This window comes from Octopus sinensis, linkage group LG9 (genome assembly GCF_006345805.1).
Source record: "Octopus sinensis linkage group LG9, ASM634580v1, whole genome shotgun sequence".
Taxonomy (NCBI): Eukaryota; Metazoa; Mollusca; class Cephalopoda; order Octopoda; family Octopodidae; genus Octopus; species Octopus sinensis.
Window position 1 is genome coordinate 3,348,545 of NC_043005.1, and position 26,806 is coordinate 3,375,350.

The 26,806-nt window shown below is 39.5% G+C and overlaps 5 protein-coding genes across 6 annotated transcripts; 3 read left to right on the top strand and 2 right to left on the bottom strand.

The window, feature by feature from the left end:
• Window positions 1-1,446: 1,446 nt before the first annotated feature.
• On the bottom strand, window positions 1,447-26,806 carry LOC115215909 (histone H2A-like). Of its 2 annotated transcripts, none has more exons than XM_029785259.2 (2): window positions 26,779-26,806; window positions 1,447-1,840 (listed from the first exon to the last, which is right to left on the bottom strand). In XM_029785259.2, exon 2 carries the CDS (start codon window positions 1,833-1,835, stop codon window positions 1,458-1,460), a length of 378 nt encoding a protein of 125 aa, XP_029641119.1. In that variant the 5' UTR covers window positions 1,836-1,840; window positions 26,779-26,806; the 3' UTR covers window positions 1,447-1,457. The 2 variants fall into 2 exon arrangements, with proteins under 2 accessions (XP_029641119.1, XP_036361620.1); XM_036505727.1 differs by lacking the exon at window positions 26,779-26,806 and adding an exon at window positions 20,507-20,521 and having other exon boundaries at window positions 1,447-1,843.
• LOC115215902 (histone H2B, gonadal-like) lies at window positions 2,105-2,582 on the top strand. Its single transcript, XM_029785254.2, has one exon. The coding sequence runs from the start codon at window positions 2,105-2,107 to the stop codon at window positions 2,480-2,482; it is 378 nt and encodes a 125-aa protein (XP_029641114.1). The 3' UTR covers window positions 2,483-2,582.
• LOC118764758 (histone H4) lies at window positions 6,652-7,739 on the top strand. The gene has a single exon (XM_036505729.1). The coding sequence runs from the start codon at window positions 6,667-6,669 to the stop codon at window positions 6,976-6,978; it is 312 nt and encodes a 103-aa protein (XP_036361622.1). The 5' UTR covers window positions 6,652-6,666; the 3' UTR covers window positions 6,979-7,739.
• LOC115215559 (histone H2B, gonadal) lies at window positions 12,918-13,882 on the bottom strand. Its single transcript, XM_029784758.2, has one exon. The coding sequence runs from the start codon at window positions 13,859-13,861 to the stop codon at window positions 13,484-13,486; it is 378 nt and encodes a 125-aa protein (XP_029640618.1). The 5' UTR covers window positions 13,862-13,882; the 3' UTR covers window positions 12,918-13,483.
• On the top strand, window positions 14,029-14,921 carry LOC115215634 (histone H2A). Its single transcript, XM_029784885.2, is given in 2 exon segments — window positions 14,029-14,505; window positions 14,508-14,921. Coding segments are annotated over 2 exon segments (483 nt in total). The 5' UTR covers window positions 14,029-14,166; the 3' UTR covers window positions 14,652-14,921.

The following is a 26,806-nucleotide window of genomic DNA, read 5'->3' on the forward strand; positions in this document are numbered from 1 at the left end:
GCATGCTAACGTTTCTGCCAGCTCGCCACCCTAATAGGGAGAAAATATTGAAAGACATTTGTTGGAGTGAGAAAGAAACAAGGTGGTCATGGGATATGCTAGAAACAACAGCCAAATCTCCCTTCAATCAAATTCTTTTTTACCGAAAAGGCTTGTAGTTTTTCTGGAGCATAGTGCCACCAAAATCGATCCGGAGAGAGTAAGAGTTTTTTTTAAACCTTCGACTTTTATCTTTGTTAGAAAGATTCTTTAGATTATTTCCAAGGGCATCGTGAAAAAAAATCTGGAAACTCCCCGTCAAAAGAGAGTAATTGCAACTGATGTGGGCGATCTTATCCCTGACGTCCGCCCCCGTGTGTGCCCTACATACACCCACCTCATGACAAATGGTTTACGTTCCCGTAACCTAGCAGTTCGGCAAGAGACTGACAAAGTACCAGCCTTAAAGTCTTGGAGTTTATTTGTTCGACTGAACCAAAGCAGTTTAATGCCAGAACGAGTAAAGGATAAAATCGTGAAATATATAATGAAAGGAGTTTAATTACCGGGCTTTCGGACCAGGAGGCCCACATAAGTGGAATTTACTTAGTTTTGGCGGATTTTTTTTTATTTTTCAAGGCGTTCGAAATTATGGGAGGTGGGCATTATCTTATGAATTAACTTTTTTACCCACCGGAGCAATTTTGGAAGACTTCCTCTTGACAAATTATATTTTTGCCAAAAAAAAACCCGTTTGCGGATGCGGAGATTCCGGAAAATTGTCCCCACCCACAATATCTTCATTTGACTTTTTTTCCCTAACCCTAAGCAAACATTTTTGAAAACGTTTTTCAGAATCTCCGTGTTTTGCAGCACATTTTGAAAAAAAAATTTCTTAAAATGAAGAAATCAGGGGGTAATTTCAAAAATGCTGATCTCCGCAGCCGAAAACGTAAAAAAAACTTTTTAAGAGGGGGTTTTTTGGTGGGTACAAAAGGAAGTCTTGTAATTTTACCAATATTCTTGCCACGACGCACTTATGAACAATGGAAAAAACCTTAGACGAAAAGGTAATTTCAGGGAGATCTTGGCTGTTGCTACCAGCACCTTCCATGACCACATACCGTGTTTCTTTGACACCGACATGCATTTCAGTACCTGATCCCATAAACACACTTCACACAATTAAAAACTTGGCTTTCCCTTATTACCTCTCAACGAACTGTCATCCGTATCTTTTCTTTATTTACATTTCTTTCTTACTTTTACTGTGAAAGAGGAGAAAGTTTAAGACACGAACGTGCATATGAAATGGATGCGGGGGAGAAAGAGACAGAGTTCCACTCGTTACGCCAAGAACATACGTTCACTCTCACATTAAAGAATCGCAAACAAAGTCGACAAGAAGACTATTTGTAGAAAATAAGGGGCCCTGAAAAGGGCCGTTGGATTAAGCCAAGCACAATCACCGAAAGCGCTTACTTGGAAGCCTTCTGGGTCTTCTTGGGGAGAAGAACAGCCTGGATGTTGGGAAGAACACCACCCTGGGCGATGGTCACTCCAGACAAAAGCTTGTTCAATTCTTCGTCGTTGCGGATGGCCAACTGTAAATGACGGGGAATAATTCTGGATTTCTTGTTGTCTCTGGCAGCATTTCCTGCCAATTCCAACACTTCGGCAGCCAAATATTCCATCACAGCAGCCAGGTAGACTGGGGCTCCGGCACCAACACGTTGGGCATAGTTTCCCTTACGCAGAAGACGGTGGATACGTCCGACAGGGAACTGAAGTCCAGCACGGGACGAACGGGTCTTGCTCTTTCCCTTCACTTTACCTCCTTTACCACGACCAGACATTTTCAGAGTTTGATACTAATCAGAAACGAAACAGAGAGAACAATGAAATAAAAGGCGCCTTTCGCCTTTAAATACCGCCAAGGGGGCTCCAGCAGTCGGAGATTTGCACTAAGCAGGTGAAAAATGAGCGGGCTTTTGTCACGTGGCACACTTGTCAAATTCTAACCAATGAAAATGAAGGGCGCGGATTTAGAAAAAAATGTTCCTCTGCTGAGCCTAGTTGACAACTATAAATAGAGTGGAGGTTCGGATGGTCGTTATGAGACATCATGCCACCAGCACCAGCTACCGCTTCGAAAGGAGCCAAGAAGGCTTCGAAGGCCAAAGCTTCACGTCCCCCCGGAGACAAGAAGCGCAAGAAGAAGAGGAAGGAAAGTTATTCCATCTACATCTACAAAGTAATGAAACAAGTCCACCCCGACACTGGCATCTCCAGCAAAGCTATGTCCATCATGAACAGTTTTGTCAACGATTTGTTCGAAAGAATCGCTTCTGAAGCCAGCCGTTTGGCTCACTACAACAAACGTTCGACCATCAGTAGCCGTGAGGTGCAGACTGCTGTCCGTCTGCTTCTCCCTGGTGAGTTGGCCAAACACGCCGTCTCTGAAGGTACCAAGGCTGTCACCAAATACACCAGCAGCAAGTAAATCTATTCTAGTCTTCGTCTATTTGACAACGGCCCTTTTCAGGGCCATCCATATTCTCTTGATTGTAACTTCTGGTTTTCTATTGATCTGCGATGTTTTCTTACATAAGGGTCGTGCATAGCCACAGATAGCGAGGGGTTCACATAACGCAAACCAGACGAGTGTATAGTGGGTGTAGTCATAAAACTTGTCAAGCTTTTTTATTTTTGAATGGGGTTGGGTAGTGGAAGACCTCGAATCAAGATGTTAATTGCCAATTAAGGGTACAGGCCGCTTTTTTCCATTCTCAAATGTATATAAATTGGGGGAAAATGAGTACTGATTGAGTTTCTCCCTTTTGGAGGCACTTTTTAAAAATCGATGGGAGAAGCCTTTTTGGTGAAGGGACCGAAATTAATTTTCACAGGAATATGGGTGCTTTAGCAGTTGTTTCTAGCAATTCCTACAACCACTCCTGTTACTATCACATTGATGTTTTTCAACATCTATATGCTATTAGAAATAAAAATTGAAATTTTGATTTTTATTTTTTCTCACACCCTTTTGTTTCTGTTTATAATTTTAAAATATTGGGAAAACCCGAGAAGATTAGTGATGGAATTTGCCGTGTGATTTAATTTCGATAACATGGGTTTTCAGTCGGTAAATGTGTTTTCTTTGACACAACGTTGTTGGTACTACTTGAGAACAGTGGTCCCGGTGCCCGCATCCGCGCTGGCTAGTCATGACTAGTCGATCCTTTGTTTTTGTTTTATTTACTTTGTTTAAAAATTTATTTACTTTGTAAAATAAAATTGTTTTATTTACTTTGCTAGGTGTAGGATCGACTAGCGAGTGCGCGCTTCTCAAGTAGTACCACTACTTTAAAATATCCACCAATGTTTAAAACTTGGTCCCTGCTATTTTGGAAATGCTACGAGGGCTTTATGAAAGAATGTAGTGAGGAGACCAGGTGAAAAAGAATAAGAAGAAAAGTAGAAAAACTGCCTGGGGCAATCGAAGAAGATGTTTTGTGAAGAACAAATTATGTATATAGTCATCAATTATGTATATAGTCATCAATTATGTATAGCTATCTCTAGAAATGAAATTTATATATTTGTCTTTATTTTCAGTTTGGTTAATTTCCAAAATAACAGTATATTATCCACCAAAACATTTTATTCTTTTATCCGTTTCAGTCATTTGACTGGCCATGTTGGAGCACCGCAATAGACCCAGGACTTATTCTTTGTAAGCCTAGTACTTATTCTATCGGCAATTTTTGCCGAACCGCTAAGTTAGGGAACGTAAACACCACCATCGATTGGGGGCAAACACATACACACATATATATACGACGGGCTTCTTTCAATTTCCGTCTACCAAATCCACTCAAAGGCTTTGGTCAGCCCGAGGCTATAGTGGAAGGCACTTGCCGAAGGTTCCACGTAGTGGCATTGAACCCCACACAGCCACCCCCGCCTATATTCATTCTGAATTTACAATTGGTATTACTGTATACCGCCAGTAATATGTACATTGTTATTATTTATACATTTTCTTCCTAAAAACGCCCGGCCACACCCTCGAAGTGGGGACCAGTGTGAGCTTTGTTGATCCCAACTCTGTCAATTCACAGTGGAAAGTATGGAGTCTCATTAAGGCTAAATATCCTAATATGTATGGTAGCTCTGATATACAAGAATTGTTGGCGACATAGCACAAATAGCTTTTATGGATTTCAGAAACGTGCACTAGACTATGATCCTGTCAAATTTATTTCCATTCCCATGTTTTATGAATGTCATTTTATATCATTCTCTTTCCCCCATGCATATTACACTTTCAGATCTCATATCCATCAATCTATAATGGGAAAATAAATATGCAACCCACGTTCGCCAGCGCGCATTTTTTTTCTTTCATATTCGTTTACTACATGTTTTACACCTATTACACTTTTTGTTTTTGGCTGTGGTGAGACGACTTGGAACATTCATGATGTGAACTTTCCAAGTCCTTTCCCCCACCCACCCCCGTTCGTGAACGCGCATTTTTTTTTCATATTCGTTTAGAGCAAGTTGTTTTACACCTATTTCACTTTTTTTTGTTTGAATGAAACCCTTTAGTTTGACACAAAAAGACAAGTGCGGAAAGTGAATATGAAAACTAAAAGGTACCTATTTCGGATTGAGTATGTTATCGCAGTTTTGTGAGATTTGACTTATTTCTAGCATGCTAGAAGGCCTGAGGGTATATATATATATATATATATATATATATATATCCTTGTTGAAAAATTGAAATTTTACAAATAGATTTTCTTTCAGAATCGTAATCTTCGAATTTTTCTACGTATTTCGCAAAAAGTGAAAAATGAAAGAGAGAGGGTAATTGAAATTTTGGAAAACTTTTTTCAGACTCGGATCCTCCATAACCAAAAACGTGGGATTCCGTAAAAAAATCATCAATATATATATCCATTTTAGCGGAAGTTATGACGGAAAAATCGGATCTTGTGAATTTTCCGAAAGTCCTCTTCCCACCCCCAGGGATAGTCAGCGCGCATTGTTTTCATATTCGTTTTCTACATTCTTGTTAGCACCCACCAGGCTGGTTTATTCTTTTTTGTTTCCGGTTGAAGTTCTTTATATTAACCGAATATTTTTATGGGGAGAAGAATCGGTAAAAAACGTACCCCCAGTCGCTGACTGAAAAGGGGTGTATTTTGTACATAACGTCCCATCTAACCCTCACAGGCCTTATACATACAGTAATGGCGAAAATTAAAGAATGTTTCCCAGTGGGTGGGTTACAAAAGGAAGTGCTTCCTTATGCTTTATAGTTTGTTCGTTATTTACAAGGAATTTTGTAGGACGTGATCTATAAATAGGAAACATTATTTGAAAAATAAAAGATGGGACAAAATTATCACAGTTTTGCCTGAAACGTTTACAATTTATCAGTGTACATTCCTTTATTCTTAATAACTTTAGCACATCTCCATCCACAGAATTTATTCCATTCTTTCTGAAGTTTTTCCCACAAAATCTTGTCATTCGCAGGTCGGGACTCGCCAAGTATATTCCATTAGTTTTATTCCATTGAAAACTTACGGAAGATATTTGGGGATAGGTCAGGACCCTGAGCCGGCCAACGCATCAGTTGTTTTCAGCTTCAAACATGAACTGTTTTAGCAATGTAAAATGGTGCATAAAGATTGGCCGATGGCTTCATAGCTCGCACATCAGGTTTGTAGAATGTTTTTGCATAGCCTGCGTTCACATTAACATGGCGATGTATAGCACATGGACCGCACCCCACTTACGATTCTTCTTTTGCCTTTTTTCTACAGAAAAAAAAATCGGCATTTCAAAACTTCAACTTAAGACAATGAATATACGTATGCAAGCGTGTATTTTACTGTCCAGCTTTCTCATGGACATGAAATGGGTTGAATAGCACATAAAAAAAAAGTCATTGTCCAGTATACACGAAGTAACTTTGGAAATAAGTTTCGAGGCCCTGAAAAGGACTTTCGGGTCGAGATTTCTGGATAAATACCAGAAATCCTTGACCTGGCTGTGCTACCGATCGGCTTTACAGGTTCGAGAAAGGTTGTCAAGGCATGGTTTTGACACCTCCCCCACATGTCCGAGGTGCGGGCGAGCCAATGAAACGGTTACGCACGCCTTTGTATAGTGTGAGGAGTTGATGGACGGACGGAAGTAGTAAGAAAGGTGAGAATGTAAGGAGCCGGTCGGTCCAGACATAGAAGGATGAAAATAATTAGCAGAAGGAAAGCAAGTAGCGGGTTAGGTCACTAACCCGAAAAAATACAGTTAAAAAATTATCATTTATATTTTTTATTTTCATATTATCCATTAAACCCATTCGCTTAATTTTGTGCAACGAGTGCGTCTGACCCCTATATGTCCCTTGTCTGTCCTCGTTTGTCCCCTCTATGTATCCTTTTTATGGGAAATAAAGAAATTATGTATCCTGTTTAAAGAAAATTCTTACACAACACAAAGAGAAAACGCCAAACAACAGCTGCTGCTGCTGAACGCTTTGCTGTGATTCGCTAATTTAATCACGTGATCTCTAAGTCGTAGTGTTCTCTGCTACGTCTGCGCACTGTATATATATATAGTTGCGACTAAAATTACACGTCATTACAGTATTGTTTAATACTTGAGAATATGTCTGGTCGTGGTAAAGGAGGAAAAGGTTTGGGAAAAGGAGGCGCCAAGCGTCACAGGAAGGTGTTGAGAGATAACATCCAGGGCATCACCAAACCGGCCATCCGTCGTCTGGCTCGTCGAGGTGGTGTGAAACGTATCTCTGGTTTGATCTACGAAGAGACCCGTGGTGTGTTGAAGGTGTTCTTGGAGAACGTCATCCGTGATGCTGTCACCTACACCGAGCATGCCAAGAGGAAGACTGTCACCGCTATGGATGTGGTCTATGCTCTCAAGAGACAAGGCAGAACTCTGTACGGATTCGGAGGTTAAACTGTGCAAGTTTTTCCAACTTCGTGGTCGTCACTAGCGACAAATCCCGGCCCTTTTCAGGGCCACTCATATCCTAATGTAAGCCACCTCGCCCTCTTCGATATGCTTATTACTATTTTATTTTGTAACCTCAACGGAAGGATGGCCTTATCTTTCGTGACATTTCTTTCTTTCCGTTTAATGTCTATTATGGACTGGTTTTCTGTATGAACTTGAGTCTCCTTAACCGTTGTTTTTCCTTTGCTATGTACAAAATGTGGCTGATGAAAATGCGTGGTATGCTTTTGTATGTCGTTAGAATAATTTTTCTTTTCTTGTGAACCCTATTTTCCGGTATTCGGAGTAAATACATCGTTTTAGCTGTATATTGGGTTCATTCAAATGATTCATTAGAAAAAGAAGGTCGTCATTCCTCGGTGACGATCCTAGTTTTCTCTTTAAATGCGTCTCTATCGATACATGAACCGGTCTGTTTTCTGTTTAAATATGCGAAATGTGGCTGTTGTTTCTAGCAGGTTCAGTGACCGCAAAAACATCAAATCATAATATGATGTAATAGGTTTTTTAATTTTCGAGCATGATCGATACTTTTTCTCTCGTTTTGTCCTGGCAGGTTCGGACGTGAATGTCTTGTTTCAATCTCCCAAAACCTTATCGAAAACGTTATTTGTATAGATTGGTTCAGTGGATTCCAACCCGAAACACTTGGACAGCCAAAGATGTCCAAGCTGCAGACAATTCTTGTATATTCCGACAGTGCAACATTTTCAGCTGATATCCAACTCCTTTACCCGGAAATTTCATTATTAAATAATTGTGAGAGCATTGGGTCAACAGTTACCGATTTCTTTCTTCTACGCACAAACAATGCTTGTAAAGATAACGTCTAAAACTGAAGTGATTGGAGGTACAACTTGAGAACAGTGGTCCCGGTGCGCATGCGCGCCAGCTAGTCATGACTAGTCGATCTTTACTTTGTTTTAAAAATTATTTACTTTTTTGTGTTTTTGTAAAAAATTATTTATTTTGTGTTTTTACCTTGCTAGGTAGTCGTTGTAGGATCGACTAGCTTACACGAGTGCGCGCACCGGGAGCACTGTTCTCACGTAGTACCGTGATTGGATATATTAGCAATAGTTATCTGATCGACCCGATTGGATTTCATGTGAGGCAAATAAAAGAAACTAAACGTCAAAGAACGAAGTCGATTCCAGCTGCAGAAGCCATTACTGCCATCTTTAAAGGGAGGTAACTAGACAGACATTTCGCGGGTTTTAGTTCCGTCGTCCGCCTTCTTACCCGAATGTGCTGTGCTGAGGGATTGAACCTGGAACCATGGTTGCGAAGTAAACTTCCTACTATATGGCACCGGGTTTTAATAATTATTTTTCATGTTGGCCAATTATTCTTGGACTTAATGGGTTAATTTAACTCTTTTTAATTCGCCGTGAATTAAATGAAAGCAACAAGAGCTGCTGGTTAGTTTATTTAGATTGGATAAAACGCCATTTAATACGACTGAATTTCATACTTCAATAGTTGATGTGGTGAATACATAAGCAAATCACCAAATGTTATAAAAGTAAAACGATTCAAATAGATTTGGTTGAGCAGTTTAATGTAATACCGATCCATGTTAGTGAACAAGTAAACCAGTTTTAAGCCTGCTAGCCATCAGATTATCTCATAATTGAGATTAGGCTGGGCACGTGGGAGGTAGGTAACCTGACCATCTCCCAAAATGAAGACCTTGTCTACATCAACATAAGGGTACCATTTATATGGCTTTTCAAAGTTTCTTATAAAATCGAAGTTGTTACAATTCAAAATTAATTATTTTAGTTGCGCTTATGTTTAAAATACTTCATGTTGCTCTCCCTTTCACTTAAAACCACCAAAGAACCGAGTTATTTAATCATTTTCTCCAAACCACTTTTCTTATACAAGGATTCCAGTTTTCTGCATTTTTACAATTTGGCTCATTGAAAACTGGATGAAAAGTTTTAGTAATTAGGTCTTAACACTTCTGCAGGTTATTTCCCATCTCCAGGAGTTATGTCATCCAAATAGGTTAACTTATGAGAAGTAGTCGGATTTGGAATTCACTTTGAGTCAATTTGCAGATCGATTCTCTTGTTTCTTAAACACAAAAACAAACTGGCATTCCGTCGGTTACGACGACGAGTGTTCCAGTTGATCAACGGAACAGCCTGCTCGTGATTTTAACGTGCAAGTGGCTGAATACTCCACTGACATGTGTATCCTCAACAGTTCTGAGTGAGATTCACCATAACACAGACTCTCTCAAGGCTTGCTTTTTTAATTACAGGTTATCGCCAGCCGAGTGGACTGGAGCAATGTGAAATGACATCTTGCTTAAAGACAACACGCCATCACGTATCAAACTCCCAACCTTACAATCGCGACCCACTGAATTGCTTGCCTTCATTCTTGTTTCTACAAACTGGGAGGTGGGGGTTACAAAAGAAATTCCTTCTGTATGGAATCAGCATTCACCTTCCTTTATAAAAAAGACTGCAGATTTACACTTGCTGAAATACAATGCCATCATTTTCAATTTGAAAATGAAGAATTTAGTAAAATGTTGAATGGAACAAATTAGCATGAAATTTTGAAAGGTTTTCAAACCACTTCAAAACGAAGTTGGTATCATAAAACCCAAGAGTGGTATCAAAAGATTCTTCACTATGGCTATCTTCATCTCTACTCTGTGTTAATTCCTCTCAATTAATATACTCTAAATGAATAGCTTTTCAGACATCAAAGAATTCTCAAAGTGCTGTGGCATTTGTTACATGAAATTTTATGGAAACTCCTTTTCAGAGATCAGGCTGTCCTTTCAAAGAAAAGCCTGCTTTCAGTTGGGTGAACTGGTTGAGCTCAGTCATCACTGTGGAAAAATTTATTCTTAGTCTTCCTTTTCAGTTCAGAGCTACAACATAATTATGCTAAATAGGTGCAGGTGTGTTGAGTTTGTTTTCCAACCACATGGTTTCAGGTTCAGTCCCACTGCATAGCACATTAAACAAGTGCCTTCTTTAATCCCAGGCCAACCAAAAAAAGGCTTGTGTCTAGGTTTGATACACAAATTGAAAGGAGCCTGTCATGTATATATGTTTCACTGTCATACAGTGAGAAATGTTGGGCATAAGAAGCATTGGATGTGGCATGCAAGAGAGACTTTTGCGTTGGTATGGTGATGTACTATGGATGGATGAGGAGAGCTGTGTGAAGAAGTGCCACTCCCAATCAGTGGAAGGAATCTGGGGTAGAGGGAGACCCAGGAAGACATGGGATAAGGCGGTGAAGCATGACCTTTGAACATTGGGCCTCACAGAGGCAATGTCAAGAGACCGAGACCTCTGGAGGTATGCTGTGACTGAGAAGACCCGGCAAATAAAGTGAATTCACAGCTGTAACCTACACCAGTGTCGCATAACCAGCCCACTGAAAAGTACCTTGGATCATAGGGCAACATGGAAATTGTCATCATGATCCCCATGCTGGTGGCACGTAAAAAGCACCAACTAATCGTGTTCAATGCCAGCCCACTCTGGCCTGGAATGTAAAAAGCACCCACTACACTCTCGGAGTGGTTGGCATTAGGAAGGGCATCCAGCTGTAGAAACACTGCCAGATCAGACTGGACCCTGGTGCAGCCTAGACCCCAGTCAAACCGTCCAACCCATGCCAGCATGGAAAATGGACATTAAACAATGATGATGATCCAACCAGTGTTGTCAAAGTAAATCTGTGGTTTAAATATTTTAAGTGTATCGAACTGTCTCTATAGCTCTACCCTTGTCTTAGACATTTTTATTCCAATTTAGTATTTGTAAAGTAATCATCACCCTGTGGTCCCTTCCATAAATGAGAGTATGTCAGAAATACTGGCAAACACTGTGATTTCATATAATACAGCAGCATTAGAATATCTTCCAAGATTTTGCCTTAGTTTTCACATTCTTTGCCAAAAAGTCATTGTACATGTTTGCAGTTTTATACTTTACCATTCAACCAGAACTGATTATGCTTCAAAGTCTACAGTTTTGCAGCCAAAATTTTATCTCAAATTGTAATATTTTTCTCAATACAGAAAACTAGCCATGACATGCCAATATAACTTCATCTGCAGCAGCAACAAACATCTTCAACTGGAATCATAATATTATAATGTAAAAAGTTTACTTTTGTGATTTTAGTAATAAATACAAATTCTTTGGATTATTCGTAAGCTCTTCTTCAGGGACTTGAAAAACAAAAGAATCCTCTCTACTGCAAACTATGACTCCAGGAAAGCTTTTTTAGTCAAGAGGAAAAGTGATAGTCCCTTCACCTGTTCAAGCTTCCAAGACTGAGATGGAAGGCAGTTTCCTCATATTAGAACCACTTGCAACTGAGGGGGCTCTGCTAAAAGTATCCAAGGCATTAAACTTATCACTGAAATAATCCCAGGGTGGCATTTCAATTCAGAACACAAAGCACCAGAGCAAATACTGTAAGGCATCTGGTCTGAAATTCTTACCACTCTGCCAAGACCTTGGAATGGTAGGCTTATTAACCCTTTGTTCCAGTGTGTAGAACCCATTGCTCTCATCTTCCACTGCTTAATTCCCCACCCTTTTTTTTTTCTTTGGTGGGGTTTTTTGTTTAACAATTCAATCTTACTTTTAATGCTTATATTTTTTCTTCCTGTAAAAATGTTAAAATCTATTTTCCTTAAAAGAAAAATAAAGTTGACTTCAGTAGGTTTTAAACTCAAAAGTTGGAACTGCCAGATATTGCCAAATCACCTTCAAGAACTTTCATATTCCCTTTTTGCCAGGTTTGACAGGTTGTCCAAGTCAGTCCTTTATTGGAGATCCTCTTCTCAGGCGGCTGGCAGCGTTCATAGCTTCGTTTTCGCTTTATTTTTACAGCCAATATCAAACTCGGTCACTGGCAACATTACATATTGTGCTCAAACCTTATTTGGCTTTGATAAAATGCAATCAACATTTACCTTGGATGCTTTGAAGACAGGTCTGCATATCTTTTTTATCACATCTCCCAAAAAAAGGAAACCCGAGTATACTGTTCCACTTGTAGTTATTTAGCACCAAGTTGCCTTCAAAGACATTCAAACTGACTTTTTCAGGAACTCTACAACTTAGATTACATTATCAGGAATATCTCAAGACAGAACAATTTGAGTGGAATTTAGCTATTCCTAGCATGTCAAGAGCTCAACTTGAATGTCTGGAATATTTAGAGAAAAAACGGTGGAGGGGTAGGAGTCGAGATAATGCTCAATTTAAGGCATAATATTGAAAAATATAAAAAAAACATCAATACATGTGAGAGTAACAAAGAAACGAGGAAGTGGTCGTGGGATGTGCTAGAAACAACAGCCAAATCTCCCTTAAATCACACCTTTTCGCTTGAAAATTTAGATGGTTTTAAGTATGTAGTGCCAAAATAATTGGCCCAGAAGAGGATGGAGTTAAAATGTTCATATAAGGATGAAAAAATCCGTCAAAACGGAGAAAAATTCAAATTCTTAGTGTGTCCTGATCCGAAACTCAACCGAAAATTGGAAAAAAAAAACATGTCAGAGTTATTAAGTAACCGGTTGGGTGGAGGGCACATAGTAATCCCAGATTCAATTGGAAAAAATATATATACAAACGTCATTAAAATAAGCGATTTCTATATTAACAGTTCTAGAATTTTGCCAGTATTAAGGTTAGCGAAGGTATTGTAGTGTCAGGCCACACTTACACCTATATTTATGTAGAGAATTTGTAAAATGAAAGTAATTATTCCACTGCCGTCTATATTCCGGCGTGATGTTGCTAGACATTTCTTCATTATTGCAGCGGGTTGAGGGAACTGGTGGTTGAAAATGCTTTATAGAAATGAAAACTTAACAAAAATAGTAAGTTAAAATAGGAGATAAAAATACCTCCAATTTTATTTTTTATCCACATCGCTATTCAACTTTTCAGAAGAAGTGAGGAGTGTCTTTGCACAGATACATCAAGTTTTATCACATCGATAGAAAAATAGTTTTTTTCAGTCACTAAGATTCAGTTTATACATAAAAAAAAGTATTCGAGATGAAAAATTTAGGATAGAACAGTTCGTTATATCGACCCAGAAGTATGAATAGCGAAGTCGAACACAGCTGGGTTTGATCTCAAAACGTGAAAGGCCAGGAAATAAAGAAAACGCTCCAATGATAGATTCAGTTTTATGACTACGTTGAAGATAGCATTTAAAATGATCTGAATTCATTGTAGATGAATAAAATTTTATGATTATTGGTTTCAAATATTTTACATTTCAGGAATGGAAAAAAAACAAATATAGATGAATGTTCAAATAGCTTTAAAAAATTTCGGACTTTGCTCAGCTCATATAATGATAATTAGACCAAGTCGACTAACTTTGAAATGTTAAATGGCCCTGAAAAGGGCCGTTGTCAAAGACAGAATAGTTTTATCTACTTGCTGCTGGTGTATTTGGTGACAGCCTTGGTACCTTCAGAGACGGCGTGTTTGGCCAACTCACCAGGGAGAAGCAGACGGACAGCAGTCTGCACCTCACGGCTACTGATGGTCGAACGTTTGTTGTAGTGAGCCAAACGGCTGGCTTCAGAAGCGATTCTTTCGAACAAATCGTTGACAAAACTGTTCATGATGGACATAGCTTTGCTGGAGATGCCAGTGTCGGGGTGGACTTGTTTCATTACTTTGTAGATGTAGATGGAATAACTTTCCTTCCTCTTCTTCTTGCGCTTCTTGTCTCCGGGGGGACGTGAAGCTTTGGCCTTCGAAGCCTTCTTGGCTCCTTTCGAAGCGGTAGCTGGTGCTGGTGGCATTGTAGTTATATATTGTCAACAGCTTTCTCTCAGTATTTATATAAACTATGGTAGGCTCCAGACGAGTCTACTCTTACAAAGCAATTTTATTGGCTAAACGTCTTACACCAATAAATGATATCATGTGACCGATTGTAGCTTTCAATTTAATTGGTTAAAATAGTGATGACGTAACAGATAGCGAGTTGAGCCACTTTATGCTTATTTAAGCCAAGTAGGCAGTATTCTTCTTGTTGCTAGCTTCGTGGTAGTTTCATTCGTAATTACTCGTACCGTTTAGTTACATCATTGAATCTCTATAGAAAATGTCTGGTCGTGGTAAAGGAGGTAAAGTGAAGGGAAAGAGCAAGACCCGTTCATCCCGTGCTGGACTTCAGTTCCCTGTCGGACGTATCCATCGTCTTCTCCGCAAAGGAAATTATGCTGAACGTGTTGGTGCCGGAGCCCCAGTCTACCTGGCTGCTGTGATGGAATATTTGGCTGCCGAAGTGTTGGAATTGGCAGGAAATGCTGCCAGAGACAACAAGAAATCCAGAATTATTCCCCGTCATTTACAGTTGGCCATCCGCAACGACGAAGAATTGAACAAGCTTTTGTCTGGAGTGACCATCGCCCAGGGTGGTGTTCTTCCCAACATCCAGGCTGTTCTTCTCCCCAAGAAGACCCAGAAGGCTTCCAGTTAATCTCTCCCTTGGAACTACAGCATATCGAATATTTGGCTCTTTTTTTAGGACCATCTGTATTTATGGACGATCTCGAGTTGATTTATGCGTTTGTAGTTGAGGAATGATTTTGGTCTGTGGAACGACTCTTGGAGTCGCAGGAAGAATAATTCCATCGCTTAAAGATAGAACTAATTACTCCGTCTGTCGGAGGTAAGAGAGACGTTCATGTGTGAACAATGACTTTATTTCTGAATGTATATTTACAGGAAGGTCTCTTTTGTAAATAACCAACATAAAATATTGTAATAAAACGATTTTTCATTCCATTCTGTTTAGAGGAGACGGACTCTGTGCTCGTTATTTAAAACCCGTCAATAAATGATTAATACATTTGATTCATTATCCTTAAATCCCTTTTTTTTTTTTTTTTTTTTTTTTTTCACATTTAGTTTGTCTGTTAAAATATCTCTACAGTGCTGAACTAAAATGAAAAAAGCTTTCGTGTGACTTATTCTTTTTGAATGATATACGGAGATATTTATAAGAGATTTCTGATTAAAGGTGGTTCGACCTATAGATAGATATCTAGAATAATCTAATTGATATTAATAATTTATCTTGGCTACCTTACAAGATAACTGTTCTATATTTCATTCTAGTTTATCTTTCACTATCAAACCATATATATATATATTACAACAGCCCTCCCTCGGTTTGTCATGGTCTTGTTTTAAATCGAAATATTGTCTTTAATGAGTTACTAGTGAAACGAATTTTTTTTTTATTAAAGCCAGTCTATGCCATCAATTATTCGCGATTTAATGAAACGATATTTTCTTGGGGTTTTTTTTTTTCATCAATATTATGAAAATTGATATGTAATAGGCTAGAATTTTTTTTAATTTTTCATAAATTGCATCATTCAGCTTTTTTTTTTATTATTAATAAAAAATGTTCACCTGTAATCGTCGTCCACACCTTTTTGATAATCCACCGGAATTTCATGAAAGGAAAAAAAAATTACAAAGTTGAGGAAGTGAAAATTAAAACTTATTGTAAATCTATTTTCAAACCCTAAAAGAATAGTTTGTGAATGTGTTTGGCGGTGGAAGTTTGATTTTAACATTTTTTTTTTTTTTTTTAATTAAAAACTGAATTTTTCAACCTTAATATTATTTATCGGTTAATATAAAGATCTTCAGCCAGGAACAAAAATTTAGAAAAACTCAGCTTTTCAGTGTATTTTACGCTGAACTTTTAAATTCATTTACTTAAAGAACATTGTTTCACCTGTAATGAAAGGTGTTTTTAGGGAGGTCAGATCTTACTAGAAAATTATATTGAGATGTGTAAGTTGACCACAAAAAATATACATCCAAGACACTCGTCTTCAGCAGACTCCGTTTTATTATTTGTTTCGTGGTGAAATGTAAAAGTCCTCCTCGGTGAAAATAGTACAAATAATGATTACTGATCTCTTAACATTAGCCTTCAATAAATAAGTCTGGTCTGTTAATGACTTGTGTGTAGCGAACCGGGTTTTCCTGTAAGCCAGTGCTGCTATAGATATGAAAGGTAATTTGTGAGAGTAGATTTAGTGGTGTGAAACTTGCATATGCTAGAAATAGCAGTAAAACTCTACCCTAGATATCTTTTTTGAGCCCTAAAAGTGTCTCGGAAATCTTAATATGGGATTGAAAGCAGTATATATTCTGCTCTCGGTTGGTGTACAAAATGGATATTTTTGACCGTGATGGTCACTTCTTAGACTTGCTGACCTACAGATATCTGAAATAAAGACCAAAGTTGTGAAGCTGGTAGTTTCCTAATAAGAAAAGTTTGAACTTGTAATCTGCGTCAGAAAGACAAAGAAAAGAAAAACGGTTCATAAATTTGAAATGAATTTCAGATTTAAAAAAAAAAAAAAGTCTAAACGTTAAATCTGTCTTCGCATTCAAATTTATAAATTTTTCTGTTTTGGTAGAATTTAACACTTGGTTTTACAGAAACCATGGGGTTTCTTGTGATTCTCCTTTGGCCAAACTTGTTTAAAGGGAACTTTTCCAGTTTCATTTCAACCCTTGGTTCCAGCTTTTGCAAACTAATCCCGGCTCAATTGTCCTGCGTTTGAAAACAGCATTGTGTGATAGATGAGATTTGGCTGTTATTTCTAGCAACCCTTTCCCTCAGCTGAGTCCTAAAGACAGTCTGATTGTCCAGTAAAGGAAATTAAATGAAAGTCTAAGAAACACCACATTCTTGGCTCAAGAACAAACATTTGACCTATAAAATGGCAGCTAAATTTCTTAAAACTCCTTTAAAAGGGAAGCCTTGTCCTTGATAGATCATCGTCGAATAAAACAAACGCTTTAAAATTAATAAATCACATACTCCAAAGGGACACGGTATTAGGTCCCTAACGACGTTAAATCTGTTTCTAAATTTTCAAGATTCTTAATGTGAACTTGTGGGTTGACAAGCTTTGTATTCCGAGAGGCTCATTGTGCCAATAATACAAGCTCTGCTTCTATTTCACTTCTTTTCATTTAAATTCGCAGCAAATATGGATGTTCTCCAAAGGTCAGCTGAGGCCCTTAACGTAGTGTTTCTTTCATATCTAAGATAGTATTGCTATTGTGCGTAGGCCCCCAAAACCGCATCCACAAAGGGATCAACTTTCCGATTGGTACGAAATAATTCAAAAAACCTCCTCCAGCCGTTCACCCCCGCGGATTAGCTCTGTCTCCTCTCACAACCACTACTCTAATGCTCTCTGCTCCACGGAACCAGCTGGGCTCGCACCCCTCCCGTTCAGCCATTCCCATCCCTTTCAACTCTCTTATCGGTTAGGGTATTCAGCTCACGATTGTAAGGTCGTGAGTTCGATTCCCGGCGATGCGTTGTGTCCTTGAGCAAGACACTTTATTTCACATTGCTCCAGTCCCCTCACCTGGCAAAAACGAGTTGTACCTGTAATTCAAAGGGCCAGCCTTGTCACGCTGATTCTCCTTGAGCACTACATTAAGGGTACACGTCTCTGGAGTACTCAGCCATTTGCACGTTAATTTCCCAAGCAGGTTGTTCCGTTGATCGGATCAACTGGAACCCTCGTCATCATAACCGACGGAGTGTCAGTCTTTTTTTTTTTTAATCTCTTGGCCTTGTGTCCAACTCCAACCCTCTTGGCCAACCACTGATCCAGTATGCCCAGATCTCTGTCTTTCCAGTAGGTGTTGATATCGAAGTTCAATAACCTATCAATTTCAGTGGTCCGGACCAGTGCTCCGCAACTTTTTTTTTTTTTTTTTTTTTTCAAAGTTCGGCGGCACCCCTGAACTGAGGAAAAACTATATTCGGGTTACACTGCTGCGCGCATAGCATCGCCTCGTGACACCATTGTGCCGCGGCATACCGGTTGCGGAGCATTGGTCTAGATTAGGTAAAAGGCATGTAGAAGCTATGGGCGCGACCCCTTCAGACCCCTCAAAAAAACCCCCACTTTCTATTGATAATCTGGCGTATTTCTTGGATAGGTAAGTAGTGCTACATTCTAGTGAGAACGTACACCTGTGTGTGTATATTATGTATGGACCTATGTAAACACACACTGGCTGCGTTTGTGTTAATCCGTTTCCAAAATCAGTTTTATATTTCAGTTCTGGACCATTTCATTGTGTTATTAAAATGGGTAACAACCATGCGATCCTGTGAATAATTTTCCACCTTGAAATTTTGATCCTAGTCCAGGGTCTCACTTTCTTGAAACCATTTCGTTTTCCGTTTTTTTAAATTTTTTTTTTCCTGTCTAACGCCTACTTCCAGGTCTTGACCTGCTAGAAATGGCAGCCGAATATCCTTCAAAGGATGGTACAGAATAGACATTTTAAAGAAATATAGAAGCGTTAATTATTGAAATAGTTATTGAGATAACTCTTAAACGTTTATTTTTAAAAAAGTATTGAAATAATTCTAACGAAATATTGTCCAAATAAAAGCGACGTGTAGCTCTATTGGGTGGGGGCAGGGGGGTTTGACAAAGCTGAAGTTCAACTGTAAAAAGTAAAATTGTTTTGGTGAAGACGAAAATGAGCATCACCGAAATTTTTAATAAAATTTCATTGAAATGATAGACTTTCGAGTTTACCTGTTGTGACTTGTCTAAGTAAATATATTGAACGATGTTGACGTTAACAAATTTGGTTACCAAATGGTTGGAAGACCTTTGCTAAATAATATATATTGTTTAATATTTTTTGTGTGAACTTTAATTATTAGTGTGTATACAGTACACGGCAATCTTTCGGTCTATGATCACAAACTGAAGGTTTCCAACATCAGATATTTCAATTTTGCCAAAGAAAAAAGCTTTATAAATTTTCAGTTTAACTATTTTTCGAAAAAAAAATGTGAGGGGTGGAGTGGGAGATTCCACCCTTAAAAATATGGAGATGACGATTCTGAAAAAGAAAATTTTTTTCAGTATGTAAAACGGTGAGGAAAAGTGAAAATAAGTTCTATTTAGAAATGGAAGTTATTGTAGATAAAAATTGTTGGTTAATTTCTTAGTTTGTTGGTGCATGAAGTGATTTTTAGATGAGTGAAGGATGTAATGAACTAAATGGCAAAAGAAGTGGCGCTTGTGTGCAGAGAAGAAAGAAAAGCCAAGGTGCACTTGGCAGTTGGACCATTAGAACCCAATCTCTGCTTGTTTGAGTTAAGATCAGGCACTTTTTTCTTCTTCATGAGAACTCTCATGTTCGTCAGTGTACAAAGATATTAACCAAAGTAAAGCCAGTTTATTTTCCTGTCTACTTTTTCGACCACAGATATAAGCAGAGTTTCATAGTGATGTTTTTTTACGTCACCTCTTTTGTTAGCTGTATTATTTAAATACCAAGTGCAAAGAATCCTACACTGTAACCTGGCCTTTAAGAGATTTCAACCAAATCTTTCTAAAAAAATATTTAAATATGTAGGTGTTGGTGTGGCTGTGTGGTAAGACACTTGCTTCCCAGCCTCATTGTTCTGGGTTCACCCCACTGCATGGCACCTTGGACAAGTGTCTTCTACTATAGCATTGAGCTGACCCAAGCCTTGTGAGTGAACTTGGTAGATAGAAACTGAAAGAAGCCCATTGTATATGTGTTTGTACTCTGCCTACTACTTGACAACCAGTGTTGGTGTGTTTACATCCCCATAAGTCAGTAGTTCAGCAAAATAGACCAATATAGTAAGTACCAGGTTTTACAAAAAATATATGCACTGGGTCAATTCATTTGACCAAAAATTCTTCAAAGCAGGGCCCCAGCATGGCCACAGTCTAATGACAGAATCAAGTAAAAGATAAAAGATACAGGATAAGCTTAATACTGAATGTGATATGGATTGTGTTTGTGTTCAGATCATGAAAATCTCTCCTAATGTGTGTGGATGCTGTCAGAGAAGCTATGAAACAGGTTCTGAAACCCCTTTAAAGGAAAGGGTCTTGCAAATTTAAAAAGAAAAAGAAAAATGTACAATCAAGGTGGTGCTCCAGCATTGCCACAGCCAAATGACTGAAACAAGTAAAAGAATAAACACCAGCAAACAACATCATCATCATCATCGTTTAACGTCCGTTCTCCATGCTAGCATGGGTTGGATGGTTCGACCGGGGATCTGGGAAGCCAGAAGGCTGCACCAGGCTCCAGTCTGATCTGGCAGTGTTTCTACAGCTGGATGCCCTTCCTAATGCCAACCACTCCAAGAGTGTAGTGGGTGCTTTTTACGTGCCACCTGCACAGGTGCCAGGCGAGGCTGGCAACGGCCATGGTCGGATTGGTGCATTTTACGTGCCACTGGCACGGAAGCCAGTCGAGGCGACGCTGGCATCGGCTACGATTCGGATAGTGCTTTTTATGTACCACCAGTCCAGGGGTCCTGGCATCTGCCGGGTGCCAGTCATAGGATTGGTTCAAAAAATGTTCTCAGAAAAAACCCAGTAATGATGACAGCAACAACATGGATAAAAGTAGGAAACAGCATTATTTATCTGTGTTCCAAGCATCATATTTAGAAATAAACATCCAAGACACTCGTCTTCAGCAGACTCATTCGTTTTATTATTTCTGTTTCGTGGTGAAATGTAAAAGTCCTCCTCGGTGAAAATATTTAGAAATAAACACTTTCTGCACAAAAATAAATTTTGTTAATATGACACAAAAAATTTCAGATTAGAAGCATTAACCAGTGATATGCACAAATATAAACTTGTTACCCGTCCAAATATGCTTGATACATATTTGAACCTTTTGTCCAACATACGCCAGCAGGGAAGGTGAATGTTAAATGAAGAAGAAGAAAGCCTCTGTATTTTGTCATGGAGAAAAATTCTTGCTGTTGACAAATAGGTGTAAACACACTAGATCAGGTTGGTATGCTTCCTACCTAGAGAGATGGACACATGGATTTCAGAGTAGTTCTATCTCCTCTTCAGCATTAGACTCTGGAAAGGGAGGCACTGGTCAGACTCTTTCACAATGAAGATGACCTTATGACATTATACAAAGCATTTTGCATTTAATATATAAATATCATAAAGACTGACAAAATGCTTCTTAGCATTTTACCCTGGGAGGCTAAACGGTTTAGCTCGCTGCTTTAACATAATCTATAATAAATTTCTGTGAGTAAGTCTACATGACTTTCTGGGTTATAGACTCAGCCCTCAGGGGTGGACCCCAACGAGTGGCACATTTTACAACTAGAGTAAACTCATGAGTGTTTCTCTATCACTTGACGACTGGCCTTGTACCACAGATTTCGATCACTTTTAGTTCTTGCAACCAACAGAATGGGAAGCGAAGAAATATAAGCAAAGCAAGAAGGTGAGCAAACTAGCTGGAGATTCATCATCATCATCGTTTAACGTCCGTTTTCCGAGCTAGCATGGGTTGGACGGTTCGCCCGGGGTCTGGAAAGCCAGGAGGCTGCACCAGGCTCCAGTCTGATCTGGCAGTGTTTCTACAGTTGGATGCCCTTCCTAACGCCAACCACTCCGTGAGTGTAGTGGGTGCTTTTTATGTGCCACCAGCACAGGTGCCAGGGGAGGCTGGCAATGGCCACGATCGGTTGGTGCTTTTTATGTGCCACTGGCACAGAAGCCAGTCAGGGTGGCGCTGGAATCGGCCACATTCGGATGGTGCTTTTTACGTGCCACTGGCACGGGGATCACAGTTACAATTTCCATTTGATTTTTATTTTGATGTTGATGGTTTCAATATTTTCTTTTACTCTTTTATTTGTTTCAGTCATTAGATTGGAGCCATGCTGGAGCACTGCCCTGAAGAATTCTTAGTTAAGTGAATCGATCCTGGGGCTTACGCTATCAGTTCCTTTTGTCAAACCACTAAGTTAGCTAAGTTGCAAGGATGCTAACACACCAACACCGGTTGTCAAGTGGTAGTGGCAGATAAAGACACACACACATAACTATGACAGGCTTCTTTCAGTTTCCATCTATTGAATCCACTCATAAGGCTTTGGTCAGCCCAGGGCTATAGTAGAAGACACTTGCCCAAGGTGCTACATACTGTGGAAAATGAACATTAAGTGGTGGTGGTGGTGGTGGTGGTGGTGGTGGTGGTGGTGGTGGTGGTGATGATGATGATGATGATGATGATGATGATGATGATGATGATGATGATGGACCATCACTGATCTCTTCCACCAACACTCTCACCTGATAACACTATTCGATTGTGTCACTCACAAACATCATCTTCAGGAGAGTCTTCATTATGCATATGAAACCTGGCACAAAACCACACCCCCTCAACACTAATCCCTACTCCCAGTTGTTCTTATCTTGCAGGGAACTTGTTGATCCTGTCAGTGTTGGAGCCACGTGTAAAGCACTGGTGCTGGTGTCGCATAAAAAGCACACAGTACACTCTGTGGGGTGGTTTGCCTTACAAAGGGCATCTAGCCATAGAAACCATACCAAAGCAGGCTATGGAACCTGGTGCAGCTCCCTTCAAACTGTCCAACCCATGCCAGCATGGAAAACAGATATTAATGATGATGAACCTTAGACATAACTGAAACCTAGAAACAAAAGAACAGATTTTTAGATAATTGGTCTGAAGTGGTCATCTGGAACTGCAATCTAAACATCTGCTCCATCATGGAAATTAGCTACCTACTTCATCCATCATCATCATCATCATTTTAATGTCCACTTTTCCACGTTTGTATCAGATTGAATTTATTGAAGCAGACTTTTCTATGACTAAATCTCCTTCAGTTACCATCCCATACCTGATTCCAAGCTTATATTTCTCATGGCTGCTTATATTTTTTGTGGAAGATAGGAAACGAGAAACGCTTTTTGTGTGACAATGATGTTCATTTGTAACAAACCTGTGACGCTTCTTTTAGTTTCTGTCTGTCAGATCTACTCACAAGGCTTTGGTTGGCCGAGGGCTATAGTAGAAGACACTTGCCCAAGATGCCATGTAGTGGGACTGAACCTGGAACCATGTGGTTGGGAAGTGAATTTCTTAACCACCCATCCATGCTTTATATGAAAAGTCTCAGATCGAGAGAACAGCTATGGACCATTCATAAGGGGAAGCGTGTGGATGAAATCCTTCGTGGTATTTAACCACATCCCTTTCTTATGAAGTTCTTAGCCTTTCAGCCTTCTGAGTTTAGTCACATCAGTAATAACTCATACCATTTATTCCATAAGTCTGTAAAATCAACGAATATAAAGTGTGTAAGTATTGTCTTTACTTAATGAATCTCTTGTGTCACATTGGCAAGAAACATCCTTCAATTGTTGTCAATATAATTCCATGGAACCATTATACTTTATACTAGAGTACTCCTGAGTCTTCCTGATACCCCACCTTTTTCCCTGCTCCCACTGTATCTCACTTTCCAGCAGTTTCCTAAAGTCATTCCCTGATCTTTCCTACAAGCCCCTAGAAATACTTATTCACTACTTTAACCCCCACCTTTGATATCAACCTACTCACCCACCCACCCACTGCTTCTATGACTCAATCTTCCTGTTTTAAAACGATGTAAATTAAAATTTCACGTTAATTTTATGTCCAAAACACCAACTAATTCCTTTCTACTATAGGCACAAGGCCTGAAATTTCAGGTGAGAGGGCAGTTGATTTCATCAACCCCAGTGCGCAACTGGCACTTTGACCCTGAAAGGATGAAAAGCAACGTCAATCTCAGTGGAATTTGAACTCAGAATGTAAATATGGACAAACTGCTCGGCAGCAATGATTCTGCCAGTACACCACTTTGCACAAGCAGACGAATGACTTTTATTTTACTAAATTCTTCGTTATTTCCAAAATTAATTAAAGCAAAGGAAGAACAGTTAATCTCAGCAAGTTGTCCCAATCACCCTCTCCCACCACCAATGGGGGGCTGAAAAGGCCGGGGCCACTGTTACTTCTTTCTCGTGATTAACTGCAGAGATATCTCTTGATGGTGGTGGCTACAGAAATGGGTTGGTAGTGCTGGTGGTATTAGTGGCTATCAAAAGTATGCTAGGTCACTGTTATCTGGTGGTTTACATGATCCAGCAACAGTGTATAGAGTTTCTATTGTTGTGTGACAATCTTTTCTAATCTAGGCACAAGGCCTGAAATTTTGGGGGAGAGGACAAGTCGATTAGATTGACCCAACTACACAACTGGTACTTAATTTATAATTTATAATATATTAATAATTTATAATTTATAATAACGAAAGGCAAAGTCAACCTTGGCAGAATTTGAACTCAGAACGTAAAGACAGATGAAATACCTATTTCTTTACTACCCACAAGGGGCTAAACACAGAGAGGACAAACAAGGACAGACAAATGGATCAAGTCGATTAGATCGACTCCAGTGTGTAACTGGTACTTAATTTATCGACCCCGAAAGGATGGAAGGCAAAGTCGACCTCGGCAGAATTTGAACTCAGAACATAACGGCAGACAAAATACTGCTAAGCATTTCGCCCGGCGTGCTAACCACTCTGCCAGCTTGCCACCTTTAGTTGTTGTGTGATAATGACTGTAGATGTTTGACAGAGACTGCAGTGTGAGGGCAACAATTGCAGTTGCAAATAAAACTGTGATGGGAACTGTAGTAATCCAGTGATGAGCAGAGTTTTGTCTGTAGCAATGCAGTGGTCGTCTCAGTATTGTGAATGAAACTGGTGGTTGTATATATGGGAATATAGTGCCAGTGGTAGTACTGTTTGGGATGTTCTGATATGGCTGTAGTGGTGTGTTAATAGTTGGGATGATCTTAGTAAAGGTTACAGTGGGACGTGTAGCAGAGTGATGATGGCCCCTGGCTGTATTGTAATGATCAGTTAGTTATGCGAGAGAAACATGAAAATGTCTATGATATTGTTGTGTGGTAGCAACTGTAATTCTGTTGTTGTAGTACCTGTCGTAGTATTATGTGAGGTTATTTTAGTGAGTGTGGTACTTTGTGTGAGATGAGGTGGTTGAGGTGGTACTTAATGTATTTGTGGTTATAAGATGCTGGTTACTGGAGTAGAGGTTCCCAACCTTTTCACTACTAAGGACCCCTTTTTATTCAAATGAGGATATTGAAAGGTCTGTCAGCTTAACATGTTCATAGACCTCCAGTACTACATTTGTGGACCACCAGGGGTCTGCGGACCACAGATTGGGAACCACTGCTGTAGTAGAATGCTGGAAGGGTGACTGTGGTCGTATGATGGTAGCTAGAATAATGAATGGTATCAATTTCTCTGCCAAAGACAGCCAAAGAGGCAGTGGTATCACAGTAATGACTCATCAGTTGGAATGGTTGTGCTGATAGAGGAGTGACAATTGCTGTAGTAGTGTGACATTAACAATTATGATGGGATTATATCTGTAGTAGTGTAATATTGGTTTCAAACTTTGGCACAAATTCCGGGGAGCGAGTAAGTCAGTTACATCGACCCCAGTGCACAACTGGTACTTATTTTATAGACCCTGAAAGGAAGAAAGGCAAAGTTGACCCTGATGGCATTCAAACTTGGAATGTGAATCTGGACAAAATGCCTCGAAGCATTTTGCCTGGATTGTTGTAGTGGTGTAATATATATTTCTTTATTGCCCACAAGAGGCAATAAAGAGAACATAGAAAGGGATTAAGTCGATTACATCGACCCCAGTGTGTAACTGGTACTTATGTAATCGACCCTGAAAGGATGAAAGGCAAAGTCGACCTAGGCGGAATTTGAACTCAGAACCTAATGGCAGACAAAATATCACTGAGCATTTCACTCAACATGCAAATGATTCTGCCAGCTCACCACCATTAGTAGTAGTGACAGTACCACCTGATTGGCACATGTGCCAGTGGCATGTTAAATGCACCATCTGAGTGTGATCATTGCCAGGGCTGCTAACTGGCTCCCATGCAGGTGGCACGTAAAAAGCACCATTCGAGAGTGATCGTTGCCAGCGTCGACTTACTGCTGGCACATGTGCTGGTGGCACTTGAAAAACAACATTCGAGCGTGGTCGTTGCCAGTGCTGCAAGACTGGCCCTCATGCTGGTGGCATGTAAAAGCACCCACTACACTCTCGGAGTGGTTGGAATTAGGAAGGGCATCCAGCTGTAGAAACTTTGCCAGGTCAGATTGGAGCCTAGTGCAGCCTTCTGGCTCACCCGTCCTCAGTCAAATCGTCCAACCCATGCCAGCATGGAAAGCGGACGTTAAACAATGATGATGTAATATTAGCAGATGTAGTTTTGTTTGTGGTGTCCACCATATCTGGCACCAGGCTGGGGTCCGGATAAGACACCAAACTTTTCTGATATAATTCCTTTCCTGTAATGAGTGAGAAGAAATTGAGAAGAGGAAGAGGTGCAGAAGTAAACAGAGATTAGGAAATAAAAGCCAAAGAAAAATAGAGACTCACCATTTTGGTTGTGTCCTTCATTGTAAACAAAGGACAATTAGAGTTTGGCTGTTGTTTCGCCTTCACCAGCCATAACCAAATCCGTCGTTTTATTTGCCTTTTACCTTCGTTTAAACATTTTATCATTTGCTTGTTTCTGTCATCAGACTATGGCCATGCCGGAGCACCAGCTTGAAGAATTTTTAGTTGAATGGATCAACCCAAGTATTTGTTTTAATTTTAAGCCTGGCACTTACTCTATTGGTTTCTTTTGCTGAACCGCTAAGTTACAGGGATGTAAACACACCAACACCAGATGTCAAGCAGTGATAGGTAACAAACACAGACACAAACACA